This window comes from Syngnathoides biaculeatus, chromosome 5 (genome assembly GCF_019802595.1).
Source record: "Syngnathoides biaculeatus isolate LvHL_M chromosome 5, ASM1980259v1, whole genome shotgun sequence".
Taxonomy (NCBI): domain Eukaryota; kingdom Metazoa; phylum Chordata; class Actinopteri; order Syngnathiformes; family Syngnathidae; genus Syngnathoides; species Syngnathoides biaculeatus.
In genome coordinates, this window is record NC_084644.1 from 24,527,467 (window position 1) to 24,551,066 (window position 23,600).

At 42.2% G+C, this 23,600-nt stretch overlaps 1 protein-coding gene and 1 pseudogene across 2 annotated transcripts in view; both read left to right on the forward strand.

Annotated features, from left to right (window-relative positions):
* The first annotated feature begins 2,543 nt into the window (after positions 1-2,543).
* Positions 2,544-23,600, forward strand: part of LOC133500493 (exostosin-1a-like) — a 33,253-nt gene continuing 12,196 nt past the window's right edge. For both annotated transcript variants that reach the window (XM_061819228.1, XM_061819227.1), the window contains exon 1: positions 2,544-4,456. In XM_061819228.1, the coding sequence (XP_061675212.1) occupies positions 3,513-4,456 (944 nt within the window). In that variant the 5' untranslated portion in view covers positions 2,544-3,512. The remainder of the gene's footprint in view (positions 4,457-23,600) is intronic.
* Positions 23,077-23,195, forward strand: LOC133501563 (5S ribosomal RNA; annotated as a pseudogene).

Consider the following 23,600-nt stretch of genomic DNA (forward strand, 5'->3'; position numbering starts at 1 on the left):
AAACCAGGAGGAAGTTGTCTGGTAACCAAACAGTAAAAAGCAACCAAAGTAGTTGGGTCGCGGATTTCTACAGCCACCTTCTTTCTCTGCAGCTTGCTTTATATTCACTTTTGTGTTATCTGACTTTTCCCAATATTATTATTCAAGGTTCTGCCTTGTTTTGTTTGCAATATTTCATGTGTCCTTTCCAAGATTTCCTTGTCAAAGTTTCTTTATTTTTGTATTTCCATGGTCCACTTTTTCTTCTGGTAGTTTTCTTTTTTAACCTATTTAAGACCTAGTTTACATTGAATGACAAATGAACTTTGGACTGAATTAACATCAGCTGCTGGGTAAGTCCATCCATCCATCCATTTTCTGAGCCGCTTATCCTCATTAGGGTCATGAGACTGCCAGATCCAATCCCAGTTGTCATCGGACAGGGGTACACCCTGAACTGGTCGCCAGCCAATTGCAGGGCAAATGGAGACAGATAACTGTCACACTCACAATCACAACTTGGGCAATTTAGAGTCCTGTAGGGTACGTTTTATCATTTTTTCAACTTGCATTTCAATTCTGCTGTTTTACAATAAACGCGTCAATTTTCTATGATTCAGTATCTCGAGCCTTTTCCATGTGTACCTCCTTCTCTGTATGTTGTTTGTTGGCTATTATGAGCAAAGACAAAGTACAAAGACAGACATGCTGCGTACAGAATTTGACTACCGTAATCTTTCATGCTGTACAACATGCATTGATGTTTCTAAAACTGTTTTCTCCAACTTGTTTATCATCACTGCCTTCAAAAACAGTTTTTTTCCATCCATCCATCCATCCATCCATCCATCCATTCATCCATCCATCCATTTTCTTAGGCACTTATCCTCACAAGAGTGCTGGAGCTTATCACAGCTGTCAACGTGCAGGAGGCAGGGTACACCCGGAACTGGTTTCCAGCCAATTACAGGGCACATGAAGATAAACACCTGCAATTACAATCACACCTAGGGGCAATTTAGAGTGTCCAATTAATGTTGCATGTTTTTGGGATGTGGTAGGAAACCGGAGTGCCCAGAGAAAACCCACACAGGAACGGTGACAACATGCAAACTCCACACAGGCGGGGCCAGGATCGAACCATAGACCTTAGAACTGTGAGGGCCAACATTTTTACAGCTGCGCCATCTTGCCGCCCAGTATTTTTCCAATCTCAAAATCGTATTGGCTTTTCATAACCTTGCTAATTTCTCAATCAGCAGTATATTCTCACACTTGGGACTTTCCAGTTCTATTTCTTAAAATGTGGAATATGTTGTAAGCATGACCAGTCAATCGCTGGGCGTATATAAACTAAACATTTCACAGATATATATGTGTGTGTGTGTGTGTGTGTGTGTGTGTCTGTGTGTACTCTTTGTAAATCATATGCAAATACCACAATTTTCTTTTGCAATACCCAAATTTATTCAAGAACATACTTTATCTTGCACAATTGCACTCAAGCAGCTAATAATTGACCTTAAGATGTAGTGTGAAGGACCCATAAATCTCCATTTGGGTGAGTCGTTGCTCGGCTGATGGGCTTTCTGGCTGTCTGTGTGCATCCAAATTAGATATTGACATAGCTGAATGTATTACACGTTGGGAACACCGCTCTGGCACTGCTCTGATCCTGGCCACTGCTCAGTACAGACAAACACAATGCATTAGTCGGGGAGACAGAATTTCTCCAGCCTCATTAAGCTGCCAATAATAACAAGATAAAAGTAGAACCCACTGAGGCTTTCTTTTTTTAAAAGTTATCTCCTTTTTTGATGCTACATTTGATTTGATTTCACTGTCAACATCAGTGCTTTTTTTGTTTTTTTTTTCAAGTAGAGGATCTGAAGGAACCATTGGAAGTATATGATAATTTTATCATGACAAAGTGAGAAGTTGTCAATTATCAGTGGCATTTTAAAAGAATTTAATTTAATCAGTGACATCTCAAAACATGTGATTCTTCTCATGTCAACATCTTTTTTTTTACATCATTTATCACCTTGCCTTGTAAACTACTGAAGAGGGTGAAAGGAAGAAGAGATAGACGGTAACAAAGGTGGTGCTGTGAAAAAAGCAGCAGGGGTACAATGATTTTAGAGGAAAGCAGCAACAAAAATAAGCGTGAGAGAATAAGGGGACATCACTGATATTGATTGGTGACACTGAGAAACAATGCTTCAAATTCCTTCTTGCCTGATTGTCACTTTTGGAAAAATCACTTCGGGCAGCTGTGAGAAATATTATTAATTATATGAAGTAATTACACTAATATTTGTAAAAGAAACATTTACACGTACTGTACATTGACGTTATTTTTTCACATTTTATTTGATTAATCAGTTTTAATTGAACCGATGACAACGGTTGCTAATGTTATTATTACAATAAACACTTTCACATACCCTTTTTAGTTTTGTTTTGTTATTTTTAACCAGACTTTTGTGTAGCTGCAATTAAGCCCCGCCCCTGTCGGGTGCAAATGTACCCAGAGAGAACGCACCTCAATGGCGGATAACGTCACATCCTTCTCTTGCGGGTCGGTCTTGCGTCCTCAGCTGCAAGTACAGTGTTGTTGTACGATAGCTTGACTAAGTGGTCCACAACATCTCTTGTTTTGTTATGTTTTGTATGTGTGCGAGACACTGATTCAAATCTGGCAAGGATTTGAGAAATGTTTTTGGGATTTACGCTACTGATCTAAAGAGTGGAGTCGAGGAGAAGTTACAGACGAAATAAGCGATATTTTATTCCCACGAAGGAGAGGATGTGTTCACTTTCAAACCGGTGATAAGCTACTTCAATGTTCCTGCACAGCTACCAGGCTAACCTCGGAAATGTTTTCTGATGTTTGCATGTCGCTTGCTAGCGCCAACGACCGTGACTTTTAAAGTCTGCAAATTCTGAGAAAAAAAAAAAACCGATACATTTTGGTTAAAATTCGCCCTAAACCTCACATAATGCTCGAAATGGGTTATATTAAATGTTTGTGGCTCTACTGTTAGCTTGAGTCCCAGTTTCCTAAAAGAGCAATAGTTTAGTGTTCACTGTCCGGTCTAGTACTGTTTGCACGCCCCAAAGAGCATTACGTCTTTTGTTATTTGTAGTTTGTCTCGTTAGTTGGTGGAGTTTTTGCTGCGTTTTAGGGTTTTAAGGCTTAAACGCTTAGTGGTCGAAATGGATACTGGCTGAAAATAAATGAAAGGTAACGCTGCCTAATAGACGTGAGAATTGGGCATATCGTTTGCATCGGATTAATTTCAGTCAGTCAATCAGTGACGTACTGACGAGAAGGCTAGATTGATGGACATAAGAAATCGCCCACATGCTTTGGATCAGTTCTTGGACTTGTGAAAGGCATCTGGAGCAGAAGGTGGCAGACTTACAATCCGGGGGAAGATGGCGGAGCGCTCCTACAGGCGGTGGTAAAGCCAAAACTTCGGGGCTGTTTGGATTTATCCCCGGACATCTTCGACTAATTTTTAGGACACATGCAGGCCAAAAAACGCTACTTAGTTTTGTTCTCTGCCGGCGCTTGTCTTCTTCTGCTGTTTTGTTTCGGGAGCATTCAAGTCCAACTTTCCAAACGTCGACTAATCCTGCGTGATGCGCGGACTCATCAACCTGGGGCGCGGTGGAGTCGCTCTCCCGGGGTCGTTCAGTCTTTCAGCGACTGGGATCAGGACATCAGCGATGATGCGAATGGGCACATATCTCCTCGTCAAAAGAGAGATGCAACTCCTGACAGTTTTTCTGCACAACGGTGCAGAATGGAGTCCTGCTTTGACTTTTCTCTTTGTGAGAGAAATGGCTTCAAGGTTTACCTCTATCCCCAGCAGAAAGGTGAGAAAATGTCAGAGAGCTATCAGAACATTTTGTCATCTATTGAAGGCTCCAGGTTCTTTACGCCAGACCCAGGCCAGGCATGTTTGTTTGTCCTGAGTTTGGACACTCTAGATAGGGATCAGCTGTCCCCGCAGTACGTGCACAACCTAAAGGCAAAAGTCCAGAGTCTTCCTCTGTGGAATGATGGTAAAAACCACATCATCTTCAACTTGTACTCCGGCACCTGGCCTGACTACACGGAAGACCTGGGCTTCGACATTGGCCTCGCAATGTTGGCTAAGGCCAGCATCAGTACAGAGAACTTTCGGCCCAGATTTGATGTCTCCATACCCCTTTTCTCAAAAGAACACCCCAGAACAGGAGGGCAACGAGGTTACCTTAAACATAACACCATCCCTCCGTTTAGGAAGTACATGTTGGTGTTCAAGGGAAAGAGGTATTTAACTGGAATAGGGTCTGACACAAGGAATGCCTTGTATCATGTGCATAACGCAGAGGATATGGTCCTTCTCACTACCTGCAAGCACGGGAAGGACTGGCAGAAGCACAAGGATGCACGCTGTGACAAAGACAATGCAGAATATGACAAGTGAGTAGTATTTTGACCCTTGTGTTGTTAATTAACTTAACTAGTATTACAAAAACCACTACTCACATTTTTTTTTTTTTTGAGTCATTGGAACAGGGACGTGCAAACTCAGGGGCCTCATTGCCTTTTAAAAATGGATAGGTGGGCCAGATGCTTAAATTATATATAAAACAAAACGCATTGTTGTTTTAATCCTTAGATTTCATTTTCATTCCCCAAAACATGCACGGTAGGTTAATTGAATACTCTAAGTTGCACGTAGGTGTGAATGTGAGTGGTTTTTGTTTCTATGTGCCGTGTGATTGGCTAGCAACCAGTTCAGGGTGTACCACGCTTCCTGCCTTAAGTTAGCTGTGATAGCCTCCAGCATTCCCACAATCCTTGTGAGCATAAGCAGCCCAGAAAATTGATGGATGGGAACCTTGTTGCTTTGTTGATCCCCTGTTTTTTCCCATGCATCAAATTTTGCTCTGGCAGTTTTCCGAACACATCTGTAAGATGTTTTTGTTGTTAAGCTCTCATGCTTGGTAGAAAAGTGACAGCGGATCTTATATTCCTCTAAAGCTGCAATGGTTTCTCAACAAGTTAGACATACAGCTTTTGACTGAACTTCCTTGAAAAAGTATATAGTAATCCATACTATATGAGATACACTGCACTCAGTTGACTTTTCTTTGGCCCACTCATGGTTGAAGAAGGGTTCAGAGCGGTAGCAGAGTAAAAACGGAACACCCAAAGTTAAGTTAATGTATCACTGTACCTACTACGCTACCTGGTTGGGTATTGATATTGGGCATTACAGGATGAAGTTAGATAAATGTACTGTAGTCATTATTTTGATGTCATTTGGGCGATTCCGTATCACTCTTGGGCGGGCCGGATGTGGTCCAGGGGCTGTAGTTTGACAAAACCTCTAGAAGTAGTGTCTGAACACTCATTAATTCTAGCAACTTAGTTGCAAAGTTAATTTTAGCAACAAAGCTGCTCGGTTACCAAAATTCCATTGGTCCATCCGTCTCTTCAAAGGGGCTGTGCACACATTACAAAACATGGTAAATATAGTTGTAATGGTAAAATTTGAAACTATATACTAACTGTTTGAAATTTTATCAGGAAATCATATCATACCTACCCAGGGTTTACCGTGAGTGCAATGGGTTCTTTTGATTTGGGTGTCAATATGCAATGGTCAGTGGAACTCCTTTTGTCCACCCCAACCTTTGTGTTGTTTTAGGTGACTGCTTGGTGTTGCTGTTTGACTTTGGTTCGTTGGAGGGGATTAGAGTATACAAAACCCTGGTTTGGTAGTAAGGAGAAGTCACAGTGGCCCTGTTTGCTCAGTCATATAGAGACAAACCCAACTGCCTGAGCCAGGAAAGCCTTGCTCCCAACTTATGTTTTGCGACCTCACTGGTGTACGGCCACCTACTGGGATGACCGTTTCGAAGTATGTTAAAAGGTCTACTGTGCAAATCATGAGCTTGGATGTCCCCTCATGTTTTAAATATTTTCACTTGTTTCACTTCACAGATGATTTTCCTGTTTGTGTTCCTCTTTAAAGGAAGATTTAAGACCAAGAGCTTGCTCTATTTAGTATTGCCTCACTAGACTACCATTCTGTTGTTCAGAGTCCTTGAGGCATTTTGCTGTACTTGCGACTCTCCCACTGGCTCTTCCTGACAGCTCCATGTTTGATTTTAAATATTACTAGTGTAGCATTTCACACAGTTTTATAGGCAAAAAGTGGACAAAAAAGAGAGTAAATAATCATCTGAACTTTTTGAGGGGGAGATATTAGATATGAGACCAATATTAAGCTCATGCACAGGCACAAATGCCCTGGGGACCCCTTAATGTTTTAAGCTTTTATTGGTTGTGATGAAACCATGTGTTGTGTGTTCCATATTTCTGATCTGGTATTAATGTATTTTGTTGGAGTGTGAGCAAACAGACATACAGATATTATATCAATAATTTAAAACATTTTTACATTTTAAGGGACAAATGAAAATTCCTTATCAATGTAAAAGGTTCGGAACCTATTAAACACAAGCACACATTAATATACGTTACAGTTTTACAGATTATATATTTTTTCCCAATAATATCGTTAGAATATTTGTAAACAGCTGACTGGACAACTGGACTTTCATGTCATTTGGGGGAGTCATGGTTGAGGTGGTGAAGGGGTTGTGTCTGAACCAGAAGGTTGTAGGTTTCATCCTGATACAACCTAATTTTGCTGCCAACAATGAACTGTCCATGACCCTCTTATTGAACCCCCATTTCCTCTTGATGCTGTGCCATCTGTAGGTGAATGAGAAGAGGGTGATAAAGCACTATACAGTTAAAAGACCATTTCCGATTTAACAATATGCTAAGGTCTGCATGAGTAATTGAAATGTAATTGTGAGTATGATTTTGGCTTCCCATGACTATTAAAAGGTTATCAAAGAAAATTCATTAATGTACTGTGACACACACAGCTGTTTATGAAGGTTTATGCAATGTCAATGCACACTGAATACACCGTGTTGCTTGTGGCAGGTGTGACTCATTCTTCTGCATTACGTTAGTGTTCTTTAAGATGTTTAATGACTCCGCAGTTGGTGTTTACTGTAAAGGAAACTATAGATTTCATTATTGGATTGACAATAGATACCACCATAAATTACGTTAGATTATAACAATACGTCACAATTTCCGACAGGAATGTTTGTTACAATGTATCGCTAGCTTGTTGCCACTAACGCCGACTATGTTGAATTAAACTTTCAGCATTTTCAAAACATTACGGGCATAAAGCTTTGGTGTTAATTCCTTCACAGGCATTTAACTTTTCTTCAGTTAAAGGTTGTCAGATCAAGAATTTTTATCGATTTGAAAAATTCTAAATACCGTTTTATATCATGTTCTACTAATACCAGTTAAAATTGGAAACTATTATTTCTGAGTTTGAAATTTTAGTTTTCTATTTTAGTTATGTATTTGTTTATTTTATTTTTAATTTACAGTTATGTTATCTAAATCCAGTAAGTTATTTTAAGGTCTTGAGATTCCATCCCTTATCACACCCGCAACTTTATCTGCGAGCATGACTGACCACACCCGTACATTTTTCAAATGTGACTGGTATCTAACTATAATAAGTATGAGTGTGTGATGTACTTTGACTTGATGTAATTTATAATGTTGGACTAGTCTGTCCATATATCTACATGCGAACGGTCATTTTCCCCCGTGGTACCATGTTATCTTGAAGTTGAAAACTTTTCCCCTCTCCATGCTTTAGGAAGATATAAAGTAGATAATCCACTGCTAGTTTTCATCAATGCATTGACCATAGATACCGCCGTAAATTACGCGAGATTATAACATCATGATTAAATAAAATGATTTGATTATATGAATATTTAGTTTTGAAATTGAATGTCTATTGACATCTTTGAAAATGGCTCTCTCAGTCTGTGCAGGTAACAACTACATACTCTGGTATAACTCAGTAAGTTATTTTAACGTCTTGAGATTTCATCCCTAATCACATCAATAACTTTACATCTGATGGCATGATTGGCCACACCCATACATTTTTCAATCGAATCGGCCAATAGTTGGCATATTTTAGCCGACATTGATCAGGTTGGAGAAAGATATTTACTCTGTCGTGCAACGTTTATCTGAATCTAAAAGATAGTTTATTTTTACATAGTAGTATTTACATGTTTCTTTCATGTCTTTTGTTGTAGTATCATGTCTTTTGTTGTAGTACTATGTTACATGTGAATTTAGACTAAAATCCCCAAGATCAAACCAACAAAATATGACAAAGCAGTTGTATTGCGTTTCAAACAATTTAATCACACACACAAGAACACAACACAAAAATAAAACAACCAACACAGAATAGAAGTTCAAAGACCGAGTAGTTGAGCCAAGCTATGAATAGTAACCAGAGTTGAATAACTAGGCAAATGTTCTTTCCAGTGAATATTCCAAGTCAACAAATATCAAGAAATGTCCAAGAATGAAAGGCAGAATTCAGTGTGGCGTGTACTTCTCTATTTGTCCAAAGATTGGTGGTAAGAAGCTCTGTTGACGGTCCTTCTCAAGTCTTCTTATATAGGCATACCTCGGAACATTCCAGAATTCCACATCACAAAAGAACCGTATCATAGTAACATAAAAGTGTGAAAGGAAAATAAAAACACACACACACATAACACTCTCCCCCACCCAAGAGGAAAAGAAATTTAGAGAAACTTTCTGTTGTAATATAACTAAGCAACACAAAACATGACAAAACAGAATAGAAAATATAATAAACAGAAAAAGAAACGAAAACACAGAAAAATACAACAGAAGTACCAAACATCAAATAAAACTTTACACCCTGGAGAGTGATGCAGCGCATACAATAGCCTTCATCCAAGCCCTAGAACATACCCCAGGAATTCAACCTGGGCCTTTCCAAACTCCCACTTTGCAAGATGGACAGTCTCTCGAACTCCTGAGTCCTCTTCCATGGCATAAATGACATGACATCATCCACATAGGCTTTGACACCTTCCAGACCCGATGTCATGTTGTTGACGAGGCATTGGAACATTGCTGGGTCATTCTTCAAGCTGGACAGCATCACTTTGTATTGATAAAGTTCGTCAGGTGTACCGAATGCCGCAATCGTCTTTGCACGGAGCGTAAGCAGCACCTGCCATAAGCCCTTCAGAAGGTCAAACTTACTCACATATGTAGCTTGACTTACGTGATCAATGCAATCATCCACTGTCGGCAGAGGGTAGGAATAAGCTCATGACAGTGCATACAGTTTTTCATGTTAGTGCAGGATTGATTCGATATGGGTGTTGTTTCACAGGCACAGCATCACACACATCTATGTCATGACTAATCAGGCATGTGAACAGGTGAGAAAACTGAAAAAGCGGATGTGATTTCAACTTTCTGGTCACCTGACAAATGTGTCAATTTCTTAGCAAGGTGAGCTATCGCATCAGAATTTCACAATCTCGGTGAAGCATTGTCACTCAAATCATCCAACTTTACATCGCTAACAACATCATCAACATTGTCATTGACGCTTGCATCATCATCAACTGTACAATCAGTAACCAGGGAGGAGAGTGTTGTTGCAATACAACTGAGTTGTTTGTTGTTTAACAAATTTTCAGACTTATGAGTAGGACCTGAGGAGTTTGCAGATAAGTCATCAGCCTCTGAGGCTACAGAATGAACCATGAATGTATCTGATAAATCAAAAATGGAATCATTCAGCAAAGAAGTCTTGGAAAAAATGTCTTTTGCAATCGAAGGAGTCACTGCATAAGACGGAAAAATACCCGGAACGTTATACTCTGTATTGGGCGAACACTCTGGACAAACAGTGACAATAGGATCAGTGCCAACTTGTGCCCCATAAGATCATTGCCAATAAATCAACACCCGGAACTGAAAGAGAGTCAAGAACACCAGCCTCAATGGTGTCAGAAACCAGATCCGAAGTCAAATTCACAAAATGGAACGAAGCAAGAGAATCGCTACTTATACCCTTAATAATAATATCTGAGTTAGCTGAAGACTCTGCAGAAAAAGGCAAAACATCCTTCAAACTCAGAGAATGTAGAGCTCCAGTGTCCCTCAGAATAGTAATGGGCCTTGGGGTAGAATTATCTCCCATAAGTGAAACCTAACCATTGTGAATCAAAGGCAAAAACTTCACTGGAACTTCAGAATCTGAAAGTTCATTGTCAGAACCAAAATTCTCCTCAGAACCACCTGGCAAGGAAGGCTGAGGTGAGATATATGCACAGGCATTTGGGGAAACCGTCGACTGATTTTTGTATTTGAGCGTTTTGCAAGCCGAAATCAAGTGACCAGGCTTCTTACAATAGGCAAAGACAGGTCCTTGATCCTGAGAATTTTAAACTGCCTTATCATCACTTGACTCTGTGTGAGAAACAGTCTTTTGGCGAAAAAAATTTAATTGCCGTGAGACTGAAAAGAACTCTTGAGTCGAAAATGATTATCTGCCAACACCGCTGCATCATGTAAGGTATTAACAGTCCATTCATCCAAGTAAGTCCTGAGATTGGAATGAACACACTGCTTAAATTCCTCCATCAAAACTAACTGCCTCAAACTCTGCCAATCTGAAGTCACCTTTGAACTACACCACCTATCAAACAAAGTTTCCTTTTCCCTAGCAAACTCTACAAAGCTCTCATCGTCCCTTTTTTGAGTACTTCTAAATTTCTGACTGTACGCTTTGGGCACTAACTCAAACTTACAGTAGGGTCTTTTTGACAAAATCATAATCAGAACTTTGCTCGACAGGGCGGAAATACACATCCTGAGCCCTTTTAAGACTATTTGCAATAGCATAGTCCATGACTCTTTAAGCCATTTGAGATTTTCAGCAACTTTCTCAAAACAGAGGAAGAATTTATCAACTTCTTTTTCATTGAAAGGAGGGGCCATTATGGCATACAGTGTAATATCAAAACATGAAGAACCGACCGAAACATAGGACCTTTCAAGTTTCTTAAATTCAATCTCTTTGTCACATTCTAATTTTTTAAGTTCTATGTCCCTCCTTTGTCTCTCTTTTTCAATCTGAAGTTGTAATTCCAGTTACTTTAATTCCAAAACGTCTGTAGGGTTCTTCTTTTACCAAGGCCAAAACGTCAGGAACAAAAATCTTCATCAATGTAATGACTCAGAACAATTTTCATAATTTGGGATTTTCTCATAGCAGGTTTGGCATCAAGTCGGAAATGACTAGCAAGTTGCAGAAGCTCAGACTTGTGTAAATCACAGACTCATTTAGGGGTAGGGGACCTAATAAAGTGTTCAAGTCTAAACTCCATTTTGCTGGTTTCACAGTTAAGTTGCAAATATGCAGCAAAAAAAAAATATTGCGCTTTTAAACAGATGTCTCAAATGTCAAATGAATTTGATCCCGGAGGAGCCCCCAATTTTGTTACGTGTGAATTTAGACTAAAATCCCCAAGTTCAAACCAGCAAAATATGACAAAGCAGTTGTATTGGGTTTCAGACAATTTAATCACACACACAAGAACACAACACAAAAATAACAAAACAACACAGAATAGAAGTTCACAGACTGAGTAGTTGAGCCTAGCTATGAATAGTCACCAGAGCTGAACAACTAGGCAAATGTTCTTTCCAACGAATATTCCAAGTCAACAAATGTCCAGAAATGTCCAAGAATGAAAGGCAGAATTTAGTGTGGCGTGTACTTGTCTACTTGTCCAAAGAGTGGTGGTAAGAAGCTCTGTTGATGGTCCTTCTCAAGTCTTCTTATATAGGCACACCTCGGAACAATCCAGAATTCCACATCACAAAAGAACCCCATCATGGTAACATAAAAGTATGAAAGGAAAATAATGAAATAAAAATACACACATAACAAATGTAAATATTAAAAGGCCAATAAAGTAACAAAAAAATAGGAATAGGATCGACAAGGTGCCTACGACATGGCATAATAATGCGTGGATTACGCTACAGACAGATTTGCTGTTTAACGATTGCACTATATCTGACTACTGCAATATTGTGTATTCTGATACCACCGCATCCATTTATTTTACAATGACTGGGCTTTATTTTGTCCACTCAAATGTGAATGAACTCGTTACTGTGGGGATCTCAACACAAGTGGAAATGGGGGGGAAAAACATGTTCGTGGTCGCCAGTGCTCAGGAAAAGAGAAGACTATGTATAAATAAGTCTTGCTTGAGGTATTTTCATGTCCTTTTAATGCGATACAGCTCGCAAGCTATCAAAACGTTATGTACCCCAGCAAGCTAATGCTACCACTCGTGGTTGTTGTAAACATGCTGCCATTCTCTTGAACAGATGACCTAACGAGAGCAACAAATTCCAACATTTTGACCCAAGGCAAATAATTCAGAGTTCAAAAATTTTCCGGCACACCAACAAACCAAATGTGACAAAAAGCAGATACATAAATTGCTTAATGTACTTACTGCCATCTATAGAAGATTTGTTCTGTCTGTCACTAAAAGATGCAAAGATGCATTATACTGTGTGTGTCCGTGTGTGTGTGTATTTTTTTTTTTTTTTTTGAGCAATTAAGTACAAAGGTATATACAGTAAATGAACAGGTCATGAAAGCGTTGGCCTCACAGTTCTGAGGTCCCGGGTTCAATCCCGGACCGGCCTGTGTGGAGTTTGCACGTTCTCCCCATGCCTGCGTGGGTTTCCTCTGGGCACTCCGGTTTCCTCCCACATTCCAAAAACATGCAACATTAACTGGACACTCTAAATTGCCCATAGGTGTGATTGTGAGTGCTGATGATTGTCTCTGTGCCTTGCAATTAAATGGCAACCAGTTCAGGGTGTATGCCGCCTCCTGCTCGTTGACAGCTGGGATAGGCTCCAGCACTCCCCACGACCCTCATAAGGATAAGCGGCAAAAAAAATGGATGGATGAACCGGTCATTTAGATGGAATCATTGCTCCACTTTGTGATCGGATCAGTTATAATTTTTTAAATTAATTGATCATCATATATGTATATATATATATATATATATATGGCGAGAGAGCGATAGAAAGATGGGCAGTGTGAACTCGGGAATAGAACTCATGCACCTACGTCACAGTAATCACATGACATATTGTCGGTCAAACAAAGCATTGTTAAATGCTAACTCCATTGAGACGAAACGAAAATATATTTTATTGCACGATGCCCAGATTTTTGTCCGATACCCTTGAACATTTAGAAGGTGATAATAAATGAAGACACTTTGCATCGAGAACCCATATTTTATGCCGAAGACAATATTTTCGCTGATAAGAAAGTGGACTGTTAGCCCGCTTACGTTTGTCTTGGACAACTGGATATACACATGTATCTGGTGAGCAAGTCGTCAAAATTTACACAGCAAAGTTTGAAAGCGTATAAAAGTCTGGACACATACAAATACTTTGTTGCTGGATCTGTTCTCACTCAGATATAAATCCCACATAGTGATGGGCCCACTCAGATTTTTTTTCAACACAAATACCAATATTTAATGATTTACACAAACTCGCATTCATTCACTATGATTGGGGAAAAAAATAAGAGGACGGAGACGGCTCCTCCGTACACGGAAGCGTATCACTACCACACGTAAACCTCCGTGAACATTTTTTGTGACAGACTGTTTATTTTCTTTGTTTAAATGCGCATTGTTCTCAAATGAGTCAATTTGGCATTAAAGGTACTAATTGGTAATTTGAGATTAAGAATAATTTTTACCTGAAAAGAAGTGAATCCTACACAGGGGTGTGTATATGGTTGGGCACCAGGCATCACGTTTAATTGCCGAAATCCATCGATCTTTTCTCATCTTTTCAGCTGGTATGCTATACAATGGTCTTTTTGAATATCTATCTTGTCTTTTGTGACAACCACCAGCACAACAGGTCTCGGGTATTGTAAATATTCTCCTCCGGTTCAATGTCTCCCACAGTGTCGAGCCGCTCTGTTTGACCAGCAATATGGCACAGTGAAAATGGTGACGTCACGTGCACGAGGTCTAAAGAAAACAAGTCTCTTGAGTCTGGAATATGCTATTTTTTTAAATAGTAAGTGTTTGTTTCTTCACCTTTGCAAGTACACTGAAAAACACATTTTTGGTCAAGTTTAGTCCTCTCAAACACAAATTGCTTGTTCTGTCTGACTGAGGCTTTTCCACCATCCCCTTTGTACATAAATATGATTGCTACATGCAGAATTAAGCTTCACTCAAAAACCATGGCTGACGAAATCTTGTGGGTTTTTAATCTTGTCATTGCTGCACGGTGGACCTGCCAGGTCGTCAGATGTGAAATCTCTCAAGGTTTCTAGACTCTTGCATGTGCCACTGTACGTATTTTTTCTAAATCTCACAAATTATTGAATTTCTATTTCAATGAAAATTATTCCGAATGTTATTTTGGGCAAAACAGACAAATTTATGTTTATGTATATTCACTTTGATTGTCCCCATTGTCTTCTCCAAAGTACTTTGCCAAGCCCGTGTTGTGTAACTGCACTTGGCAGCATCAAAATGGTATCAGCAAAAATTTAGCTGGCTATGGAGTGACTTGGGTGATCAAATAAAATTCCCAACAACCACAAACGTGCCACACACATTTGGACATGATTTGAGATGAGGGTGCCAACCAGCTTTCTGAGAGCATTGGCAGCTCATGATGATAATCCTGTGTGTGCTACTTGAGTTTTACATGGTTGATACCTGTCTTAAAAATTCTCTTTTTATGTGAAGGCTAGACCATGATCTAAAGTTAGTGGAATTGCACCGGGGTTGGTGGTTGTCAAAAAGGGAGAATTACGATCTTAAAATAATATTTGCTGAATGCGGCTGTTTTATTGAAAGGATCGGTGCTGGTCGGCGCTCAGCAGACAAAGACGACACTCAACAAAAGACCAACGTTCCCAAATGCTATTTAGCCTCAATAACAGGCATATTTATTTCGACCAAATGCAAGTTCTCAAAACACAGTTGACATTGCGTGAAATCAATCATATGAGCCCCTTACCTATGCCGAGAAGGTGGAGAGCCGTTCACCCAGGTAGAGGTCCGCTTGTCAACCAGCTGGGCGTCCGTACGAAACCCGCAGCAGACTCTACCTGTTTATACTCTGCATCTCTCTATTATACGTTTCAGTTGCGTGCGAGAGAAAGGACAGGTGGCCTACCCGTCCCACCTGGCGCCGCAACAATTGTTTCCTGATTTACTATTGACACCTAAGTGTGTCCTTCAGTTTTTTTCTTAGTTCTCTGAGCAACAGTGGAGTACAAATTGGTAATAATCTTACCAATGCCTGGAGATGGGGAATAAGACTGAAAAATACACTTTATGTATTTATAAGTTATTTTAGTTATAACTGTGCCTTGATTGTAAATATCCTTATCTGAGTTACTTATACATACCAGTAAATAAAAAAAAAACATCTTTAATGTATTTTTTTTTTATTTACTGGTTCGAGCACCTTGTGGAGATGCTTTAGATTTGATTGATTTGAACCGGATTCTACAAGCGACTATTGTCCATCTGATCATCTAAAAGTACCAACCATCATTCCCTGAGCTCCTAGGAAGTTTGGAAAGAGGTAAGAACTGTCATGTACGGGGCACGAGTCTGTGGCCAGTAGAGGAAACTGGGACGGAGGATAGCCATGCACGACATGGAGTGGAGCCATACCTGTTGAGGGGGAGGGTAGAGAATTGTGGGCATACTCCACCCACTTGATGTGCTGGCTCCACGTGCTCTGATCCCTGGATGCCAGACATCGAAGACCGGTCTCCAACTCCTGATTTATCCTCTCAGTCTGGCCATTAGACTCCGGGTGATGACCCGATGTCAGACTAGCTGAACCGCCGATGAGGTTGCAGAACTCCTTCCAGAAGCGGGCGCTGAATTGCGGACCCCTGTCCGAAACGATGTCCTGGGGTAGCCCGTGGTAACGGACAACCTCGTCTAACACCAGCTGGGCTGTCTGCTTGGCCGACGGGATCTTCGGAAGCGGCACGAAGTGGACCATCTTGGAGAAACGGTCCACTACAGACAGCACCACTTTGTTCCCTTGGGAGGGCGGCAGCCCGGTGACAAAGTCCAGCGCGATGTGTGACCACGGACGAAAGGGGGTAGACAGGGGTCGCAACTCACCAACAGGCCGTAGGCGGGAAGTTTTATTGGTCGCACACACCGGGCAGGCGTTGACGAACTCCCTTACGTCCTTGCTGAGGTTGGGCTACCAGAACCTTTGTTCGACCACTGAACGTGTTTTTGCCATATCCGGGTGGCAGAGCGTCTTGTTGGTATGGGCCCAGTTGACGACGTCTCCCCGCAGAGATGGAATGATGAAAAGGCGGCCCGACGGACAATCCGCGGGCGGCGGTGTCTCCCCCTCCTTCACCCGCGATTCGACCGCCCAGGTGAAGCCGGACACGAAGCACGCCTCTGGCAGGATAGGAGCGGCCTCTGATTCCGTGCGCTCCCCCTCGTGGATCCGCGAGAGTACATCCGGCTTGCCGTTCTTGGAGCCTGGGCGGAAGGACAGAGTAAAGTGGAAGCGGGTGAAGAACAGGGCCCACCTGGCCTGGCGGGCGTTCAGCCGCTTCGCGGTCTTCAGGTACTCTAGGTTCTTGTGGTCAGTGAAGACCACGAACGGAACCTGCGAGCCCTCTAGCCAGTCCCGCCACTCCTCCAACGCCGTCTTGACCGCCAGCAGTTCTCGATCTCCTACGTCATAGTTCCTCTCTGCCAGGGTCAGCTTCCTAGACAGGAACACGCACGGGTGGATCCTTCCGTCCTTGGGACTCTCTGAGACAAGATGGCTCCGATTCCCGAATTAGATGCGTCAACCTCCACCATAAACTGGCGATCTGGGTCCGGAACAATGAGAACGGGTGCAGTGGTGAAACTTGCCTTAAGCCTGTTAAAGGCCACCTGGCAGGTCCTGGACCACACAAAGACGTTGCGTGGCGAGGTGAGCGCGTGCCGATGAGCGGCCACGGAGCTGAAGTTCCTTATGAACTTCCTGTAGAAATTCGCAAATCCTAAGAACCTCTGTACGTCCTTCCTGCTGGCGGGGGTAGGCCAACGCAGCACCGCGTCGACCTTCCCAGGATCCATACGTATCTCCCCCTCTGCCAGGACGAAACCCAGGAAGGACACGGACACTCGGTGGAAATCACACTTGTCCAAATTTACGAACAGCTGGTGCTGCAACAGATGCCGGAGCACCTCCCTGACCTGTTGGATGTGAGAGTTCAGATCTGATGAAAAGATTAGAATATCATCGAGATACACAAATACGTTCTTGTTCAGAAATTCCCTAAGAGTGTCATGAATGAAGTTTTGAAAGATGGCCGGGGCGTTTGTCAGTCCAAAAGTCATCACAAGATACTCATAGTGCTCTGTGGGGGTGTTGAACGCCGTCTTCCACTCATCTCCTTCCCGAATCCGCACCAGATGGTAAGCGCTGCGCAAGTCGAGCTTGGTGAAAATCCGGGCACCCTGAAGGAGTTTAAATCCTGTAGCGATCAGCAGCAAGGGGTACCGGTTCTTGACTGTGATGTCGTTCAGTCCTCGGTAGTCGACGCAGGGTCGCAGCGTGGAGTCTTTCTTCTTGGCAAAAAAAAAAAACCCGCACCGACTGGTGAGGATGAGGGGCGAATGAGTCTGGCTGCCAGCGAGTCCTCGATGTAGTCCCTCATGGCTTGATGCTCTGGTCCTGTTAACGAGAACAGTTTCCCTCTGGGAGGAGAGGTGCCTGGCAGCAGTTCAATTGCGCAGTCGTATGACCGATGTGGCGGCAGAGACTTTGCCTTAGATTCAGAGAAGACCTCCCGGAGGTCATGGTAGTAGGAGGGCACCGCGGTCAGCTCCGGGGCGGTACTAGGTTCTGTTAGCCGAACCGGCGCAACTTGAATACCCCTGTTTTCCTGGACAGCGAAACAGCAACTGCAACAGTCCTCTCCCCAAGTCTTGATCTGACCCGTGGCCCAATCTATGTGCGGGTTATGTTCTTTGAGCCACGGGCTGCCCAGGATGATGTCGCTACTACGTGCGTTGAAGACATGAAAGCTAATACGCTCCAAGTGAGCGTCCGGAAAGCTCATACGTAGCGTCTGAGTACGATGTGTAACCCGACAAAGGAACTTGCCGTTGGCGGCATAGGCGTGACGAAGCCGTTGCGTGGGGAAAGATGCTGCCCCCAGCTCCTCGACCACGCGGGGATTTATCAGGTTTGCGTCCGACCCGGAATCTATGAAAGCAGTCAGTGCATGAACAGGAGTTCGTTCCCAAGGTGAGGTGAAGAAGGGACCTCCCTGAGTCCGCCGCAGTATACCGCACACTCACCGGAGTAGAGATCCTGATGTTGGAGTGCTTTGGTCGAATCGGGCAGCGGGCGATCAAGTGTCCCAAACGCCTGCAGTAAAAACAGCGACTCTCCCGTCGCCGGCGCAGACGCTCCTCCCCTGGCCCGTCGAGACCCTCCAGCAGCAGCCAGACTGGACTCCTCCCTCTCTCCCTCAGTCATCACGGCTAGTTGATCCTCCATTACTAGTCGCTGGTCAACCTTGAGGGCCAACGCGATGAGTGCGTCCAGCGAAGGAGGAAGATCTACAGCGATGAGGAGACCCCGGATTTGGGAGGAAAGCCCCTGGAAAAAGGCGTCATGCAGGGCGTCCTCGTTCCATTGACTCTCTGCGGCGCAGATCCGGAACTCGATCACGTAGTCCGAGACGCGACGACGACCCTGGCGAAGCGTCAAGAGGGAGGCCGCCGCTTTACACTCCGGCGCCGCATACTGGAACACCTGGGTGAGTGCGCAGATGAATGACGTCCAAGAACAACAAGTTACTGAGTTACGACTCCATTCAGCCGTGGCCCATGCCTCCGCCCTTCCAGTCATGTGGGAAATGACAAACGCGATCCTGGAGCGGTCTGTGGGAAAGGCGGACTCCTGCAGTTCAAAATGGAGATCGCACTGAGCGAGGAAAGGCTTGACGTTCCCCGAGTCACCTGAGAATCGTTCCGGTCGGGAGAGCGGGGTAACGCTGCTAAAGGGGAGCTCCATGGAGAATGGTGCGGGCGGAACCGGTGGTACTGGTGGAGTGGCCACCGTTGGCGTGGCAACCACGCTAGCCTGGTAGGTTAGCCACAGCTCCAGCCGGGTGCAGAGCTCATGGAGCCTCTTGTTGGTTACCTGGAGAGCAGCCTCCTGCTCCACCAGGCGTCTGCCCTGGACTTGCAGGGAGCGACGGATAGCCTTTGAGTTGGCTGGGTCCATGTTATAGCTGGATTGTTCTGTCATGAACGGGGCACGAGGGCGGACCCAAATGCACGACTCCAGAGACACGCAGACGGTGCAGAGGAAACCTTTATTCAGTCCAAGGTCAGTGTTCAGGTAGGCAGTCCAAACCAGGCAGAAGTAATAGTACGGCAGGCTTACAAGGGTGGTCAGTGGACAGGCATGGGTCGGTACACGGAGAGCACAATTCAGGCAAACAGGAGTGCGGTAACGAGGCATCAAGGACGACGATCTAGCGGAGGACAAGTCGTCCCCCAAGTCCTATATATATACTGGGCGTGGAAAAAAAATGTCTCAATTTCTCACGGCAGCAGTATTTCTTTTCATGCTATTTTTTAAAATTATTTTTTATCATTTACTGAAGGTTCATTGAGCAGCTGCATCAACTGGGGCTATTGATGGCTGGAAATTGCGTTCAAATTTACCACATAAAAAAGGACTTTTGGTTGGGTGTCAGGTTCACCAATCAGACATTCATTAAAGAGGACAAAAAAGGAAGCAAAGACACCAGTTCAAGTCTCGCGAGGAGAGAGGAGAGGAACTGTCTCGTACAATTCACCACTGCACTCTCTGATTATCTTCTCCTCAGCACCTCTATTTATTTAGTTTTAAGACGCCCCTTATTTACATGGATGTTACAAAAAGGAGACGACAAGCAAAACAGTTTGAAATAAGGTGTACATGTTTGTTCATGTGCGTGTGCATGTGTGGAAGATTGCTGAATACATGTGTGGTCATCATTTCTTTAACAGGCAGCAGTTCTAACAGTTCTGATGATTAGATATTTTTGTTCTTGCTATCTCCTGCTAGGAGGCTGCCACGTTATCTAGAGCAGAGCAAAGCATTTCTTTATTGGAAGCAGATGTATAATAATTATGATCACAATTATTCCTACATAGGGTAAATGTGAGCACACATACTCAAAGGTCATGCAATTTCATGAATCAGTGCAGTGTTATTCTGCAATAGCAATAATTTTTTTTGCAATTAAATTACCTTTTTTTGTGTTGTTATACAGTAGGAGAGCATTGTTTTGATATTTGATGTATCACAAAAGCAAAAAAAAAAAAGCATCAACGTGAAAGTTCTGTTCTAAATGCATTCTTTCACCAACAGCTCTTTCCTCAGTTTATCTTGGAAACGAGTATTTTCTAGAATCTTATCAATGTTCAACTCCTGTTTCCTAAAAAAATGGTACAAGGTAGAAATCTACTTTTTTTTCTGATTAAAGAGGATTAAATCATTTTTGGTACGTTCCATGTTTATAGAGCTACAGAACTTAATTTTAAGTTCAATTTTAAGTACAGGGCTATCCTAGATGAAAAGCACCACCTTTGTCCTCAGACTGAGCCAAAGGTTTACCTTCCAACAAGACAATGACCTGAAGCACACAAGTGAAATAATTGAGTGGCTTCAGAACAACTCCATGACTGTTCTTGAATGGCCCAGCCGTGGCCCTCCCATTTAACCCAATTGAGCATCTCTGGAGAGATTTGCAAATGGCTGTCCACCAACGTTTGCCATCCAAACTGGCAAAACTGGAGGGAATCTGCAAGACGGAGTGACACCCAAATCTAGGTGTGAAAAAACTTGTTTCATCATTCCCAAAAATACTCATGGCTGTATTAGCGCAAAAGCCTATGTTTACTCGCAAGTAATCTCAGTATAGTGAGAGTACACTAAATACTGAGGTCTGAATACTTTTAAGTAATACTTTTTTAATCTTTAGGAATTTCAGTTTTTTTCTAAGGGTTGCTGTGTGTATAAATGAGGGAAAAAATGACTTAAATGACTTTACCAAATGGCTGCAATATAAAAAAAAGAGTGGAAAGTGAGGTGAAAGGGGTTTCAATAATATCCGTACCCACCGTTCTCTCACTGTGTGATACCTACAGGCAGCATAAAACCGTGATCGGCCCACCAAGAATTATGCATAGTGTGCACTGCAAAACATCAAGAGGTAGGCTAAACTATTGTCTAAGTAAATGTTTTCATAAAATTGCAATTGATTTATTCTTTTAAGTGTTATTAGTTTGTGCAATAGTAATGACTGGATTATACTGAGGTTAGTACAGAGTCACCTCCATGAAAGCAATTTTACTAATATATTTTGAACGGGGCCACAACTCAAGAAGGCATAATATCATACCCTGCAATTTTGGAGTTCAATCATGTGTGAATTTCCGTTTAACGTATACATAAGTATATTGCAAATAATTATCATTGTAATCTTAATTACAAACACTTTTTTGCCACCAATGGCTGTTTACAGAGACATTTGTAATAAATGTTACACTGTTTTTAGTGATGAGCTCTCCTATTTTTTTTAGCTGTGAAAAATATCTTGTTGCTGCATTTTTTTAAGGCTTTCAGATAAGGTACTTTTCCTGACCTGCTTCCCAGCTACCATTAGTAGGGATGCCACCATATAATCTCTGTGTCACGAATGCAATGAGGAGGGTTTATTTCCTATGTGCTTTCTGGTAATTGTATGGTAATCATCTTTGCCCCTTCTTGATACCTACAGAACTGTCATTATGTATATACTGTTTACCATACACACTGCTATGTTGTGAAGTTACATAATGTTTATTTACCTAAATTGTTTCCAAACAGTATTTGTAACAGCAGTAAAACGGCTCAAACATAACAAAAATCATTGGTTTTATTCATCCTTCTCCTGTTCACTGAAACCATTAACGTATTGGAGTTGAACAGCTTCAGAAAGTCTCACACATAATTTCAGTCACGCAGTCGCTCTCAATGTCATTTTCATCTTGAGTCACCAATGAAGTTATTCTGTTTTCTTCACGTAGCATTCCAGCCTTTGAATCCGTTAGACTTTTTTCACACTGCTCCACGCCTTTAAAATCCACTGGAAGGCCTGAGCATGTGGCCAATTTTTGTGAAAGATTTTAAATTAATAAAACAAAACAAAAAATCATTTGTGTATGTTGTGCAACCTCCTGCTTTGAGGGCACCAAAAACTAGCGCCGTCTTCTACACAGGCTAAACGTAGCTCCATCTTCTTCAATGGGCAATTGAGGTTGATTCTTGTTTTTGTATTCACAATTGAGGTACATTATTTTTCTTCTACGCACACTGAAAGTAAAGTCTACTTCTCCACATTGGAAGCATCTGCGCATGCCCAAACCCAAGTACATTGTAGGGAGTGGCCTTGCTTTACGAACCATCTTGTTCAAACAAGTTTTTGTTGTAATTTTAAACTCATAGCTGCTTGCAACAACAACAACAAAAAAGATCAATTTTACCCTCATAATTAAATATGTTGTAGGGGTCACAGCGCCTGAAAAGAGTAGCAGCTTGTCATGTGGAAAATACAGATCAGGACATTGTACCCTGGTTTTTCCCTTCTTTCATGGTGACTTCAAGGGCTAGTCTTAGTTCTACCCCTTAAGGCCTCTTTATACTCTCGCATGGCTGACAGTGCCCACATTGCATTACATGACCAATGCATTGGGCCGCATCACTTGACACGCATATAGCAAAAATCGTTGCTGCACGTAGAATGCTGTGGAGATAATGTTTCATGATTGAGCTGCTTTAGTCACATGAAGGTGAATGATAAATAGCATGTTATAACGGCCAGTTTATTTCGTTGACAAAGTCTTTTTATCCTAAACACAAATTTAACTTTGGGCTGTTTTTGCCTGAAACATTTTGGTAGCTGAAATTTGGGTGAATCACTAATATACATTTGTAACTAAGGCTTGCTCCTGGTTTACGGCCATGCTACTCTAAGAACACCCGATCTTGTCAAATCTCGGAAGCTAAACAGGTTTTGCCCTGGTTAGTACTTGAATGGGAGACCGCCTGAGAATACCAGGTGCTGTAAGCTTCTCTCCCTGGCTAAAATGCAGAGGGGTTGCATTAGGAAGAGGATCCGGCGTAAAACTCTGCCAAACAAATATGCGTTCATCTGAAATGACGCGCTGTGGCGACGCCTAATGGGACAAGCCAAAAGGAAAAGAAGAATTAAGGCTTGCTCTTTATGTACCATGGTCCACTTAACACAAAGTTTATTTCATAAGCGTTTTTGTGTGTCTTTTTTTATATATTTCTTTGTAAAACATGTCTCTTCAGCCCCCAGCAGAGAGAGAGATACTGTATAGTGCTTTCTGCTTGCCACATTGCACATGATGGTCCAATTGACTAATAATGAACCACCATTTTGATAATGGAGGCAAGATGATCTTTGCTTCATCAGGGATTCAAAGATCAGAGCGTCCTATGTAACTTTTGG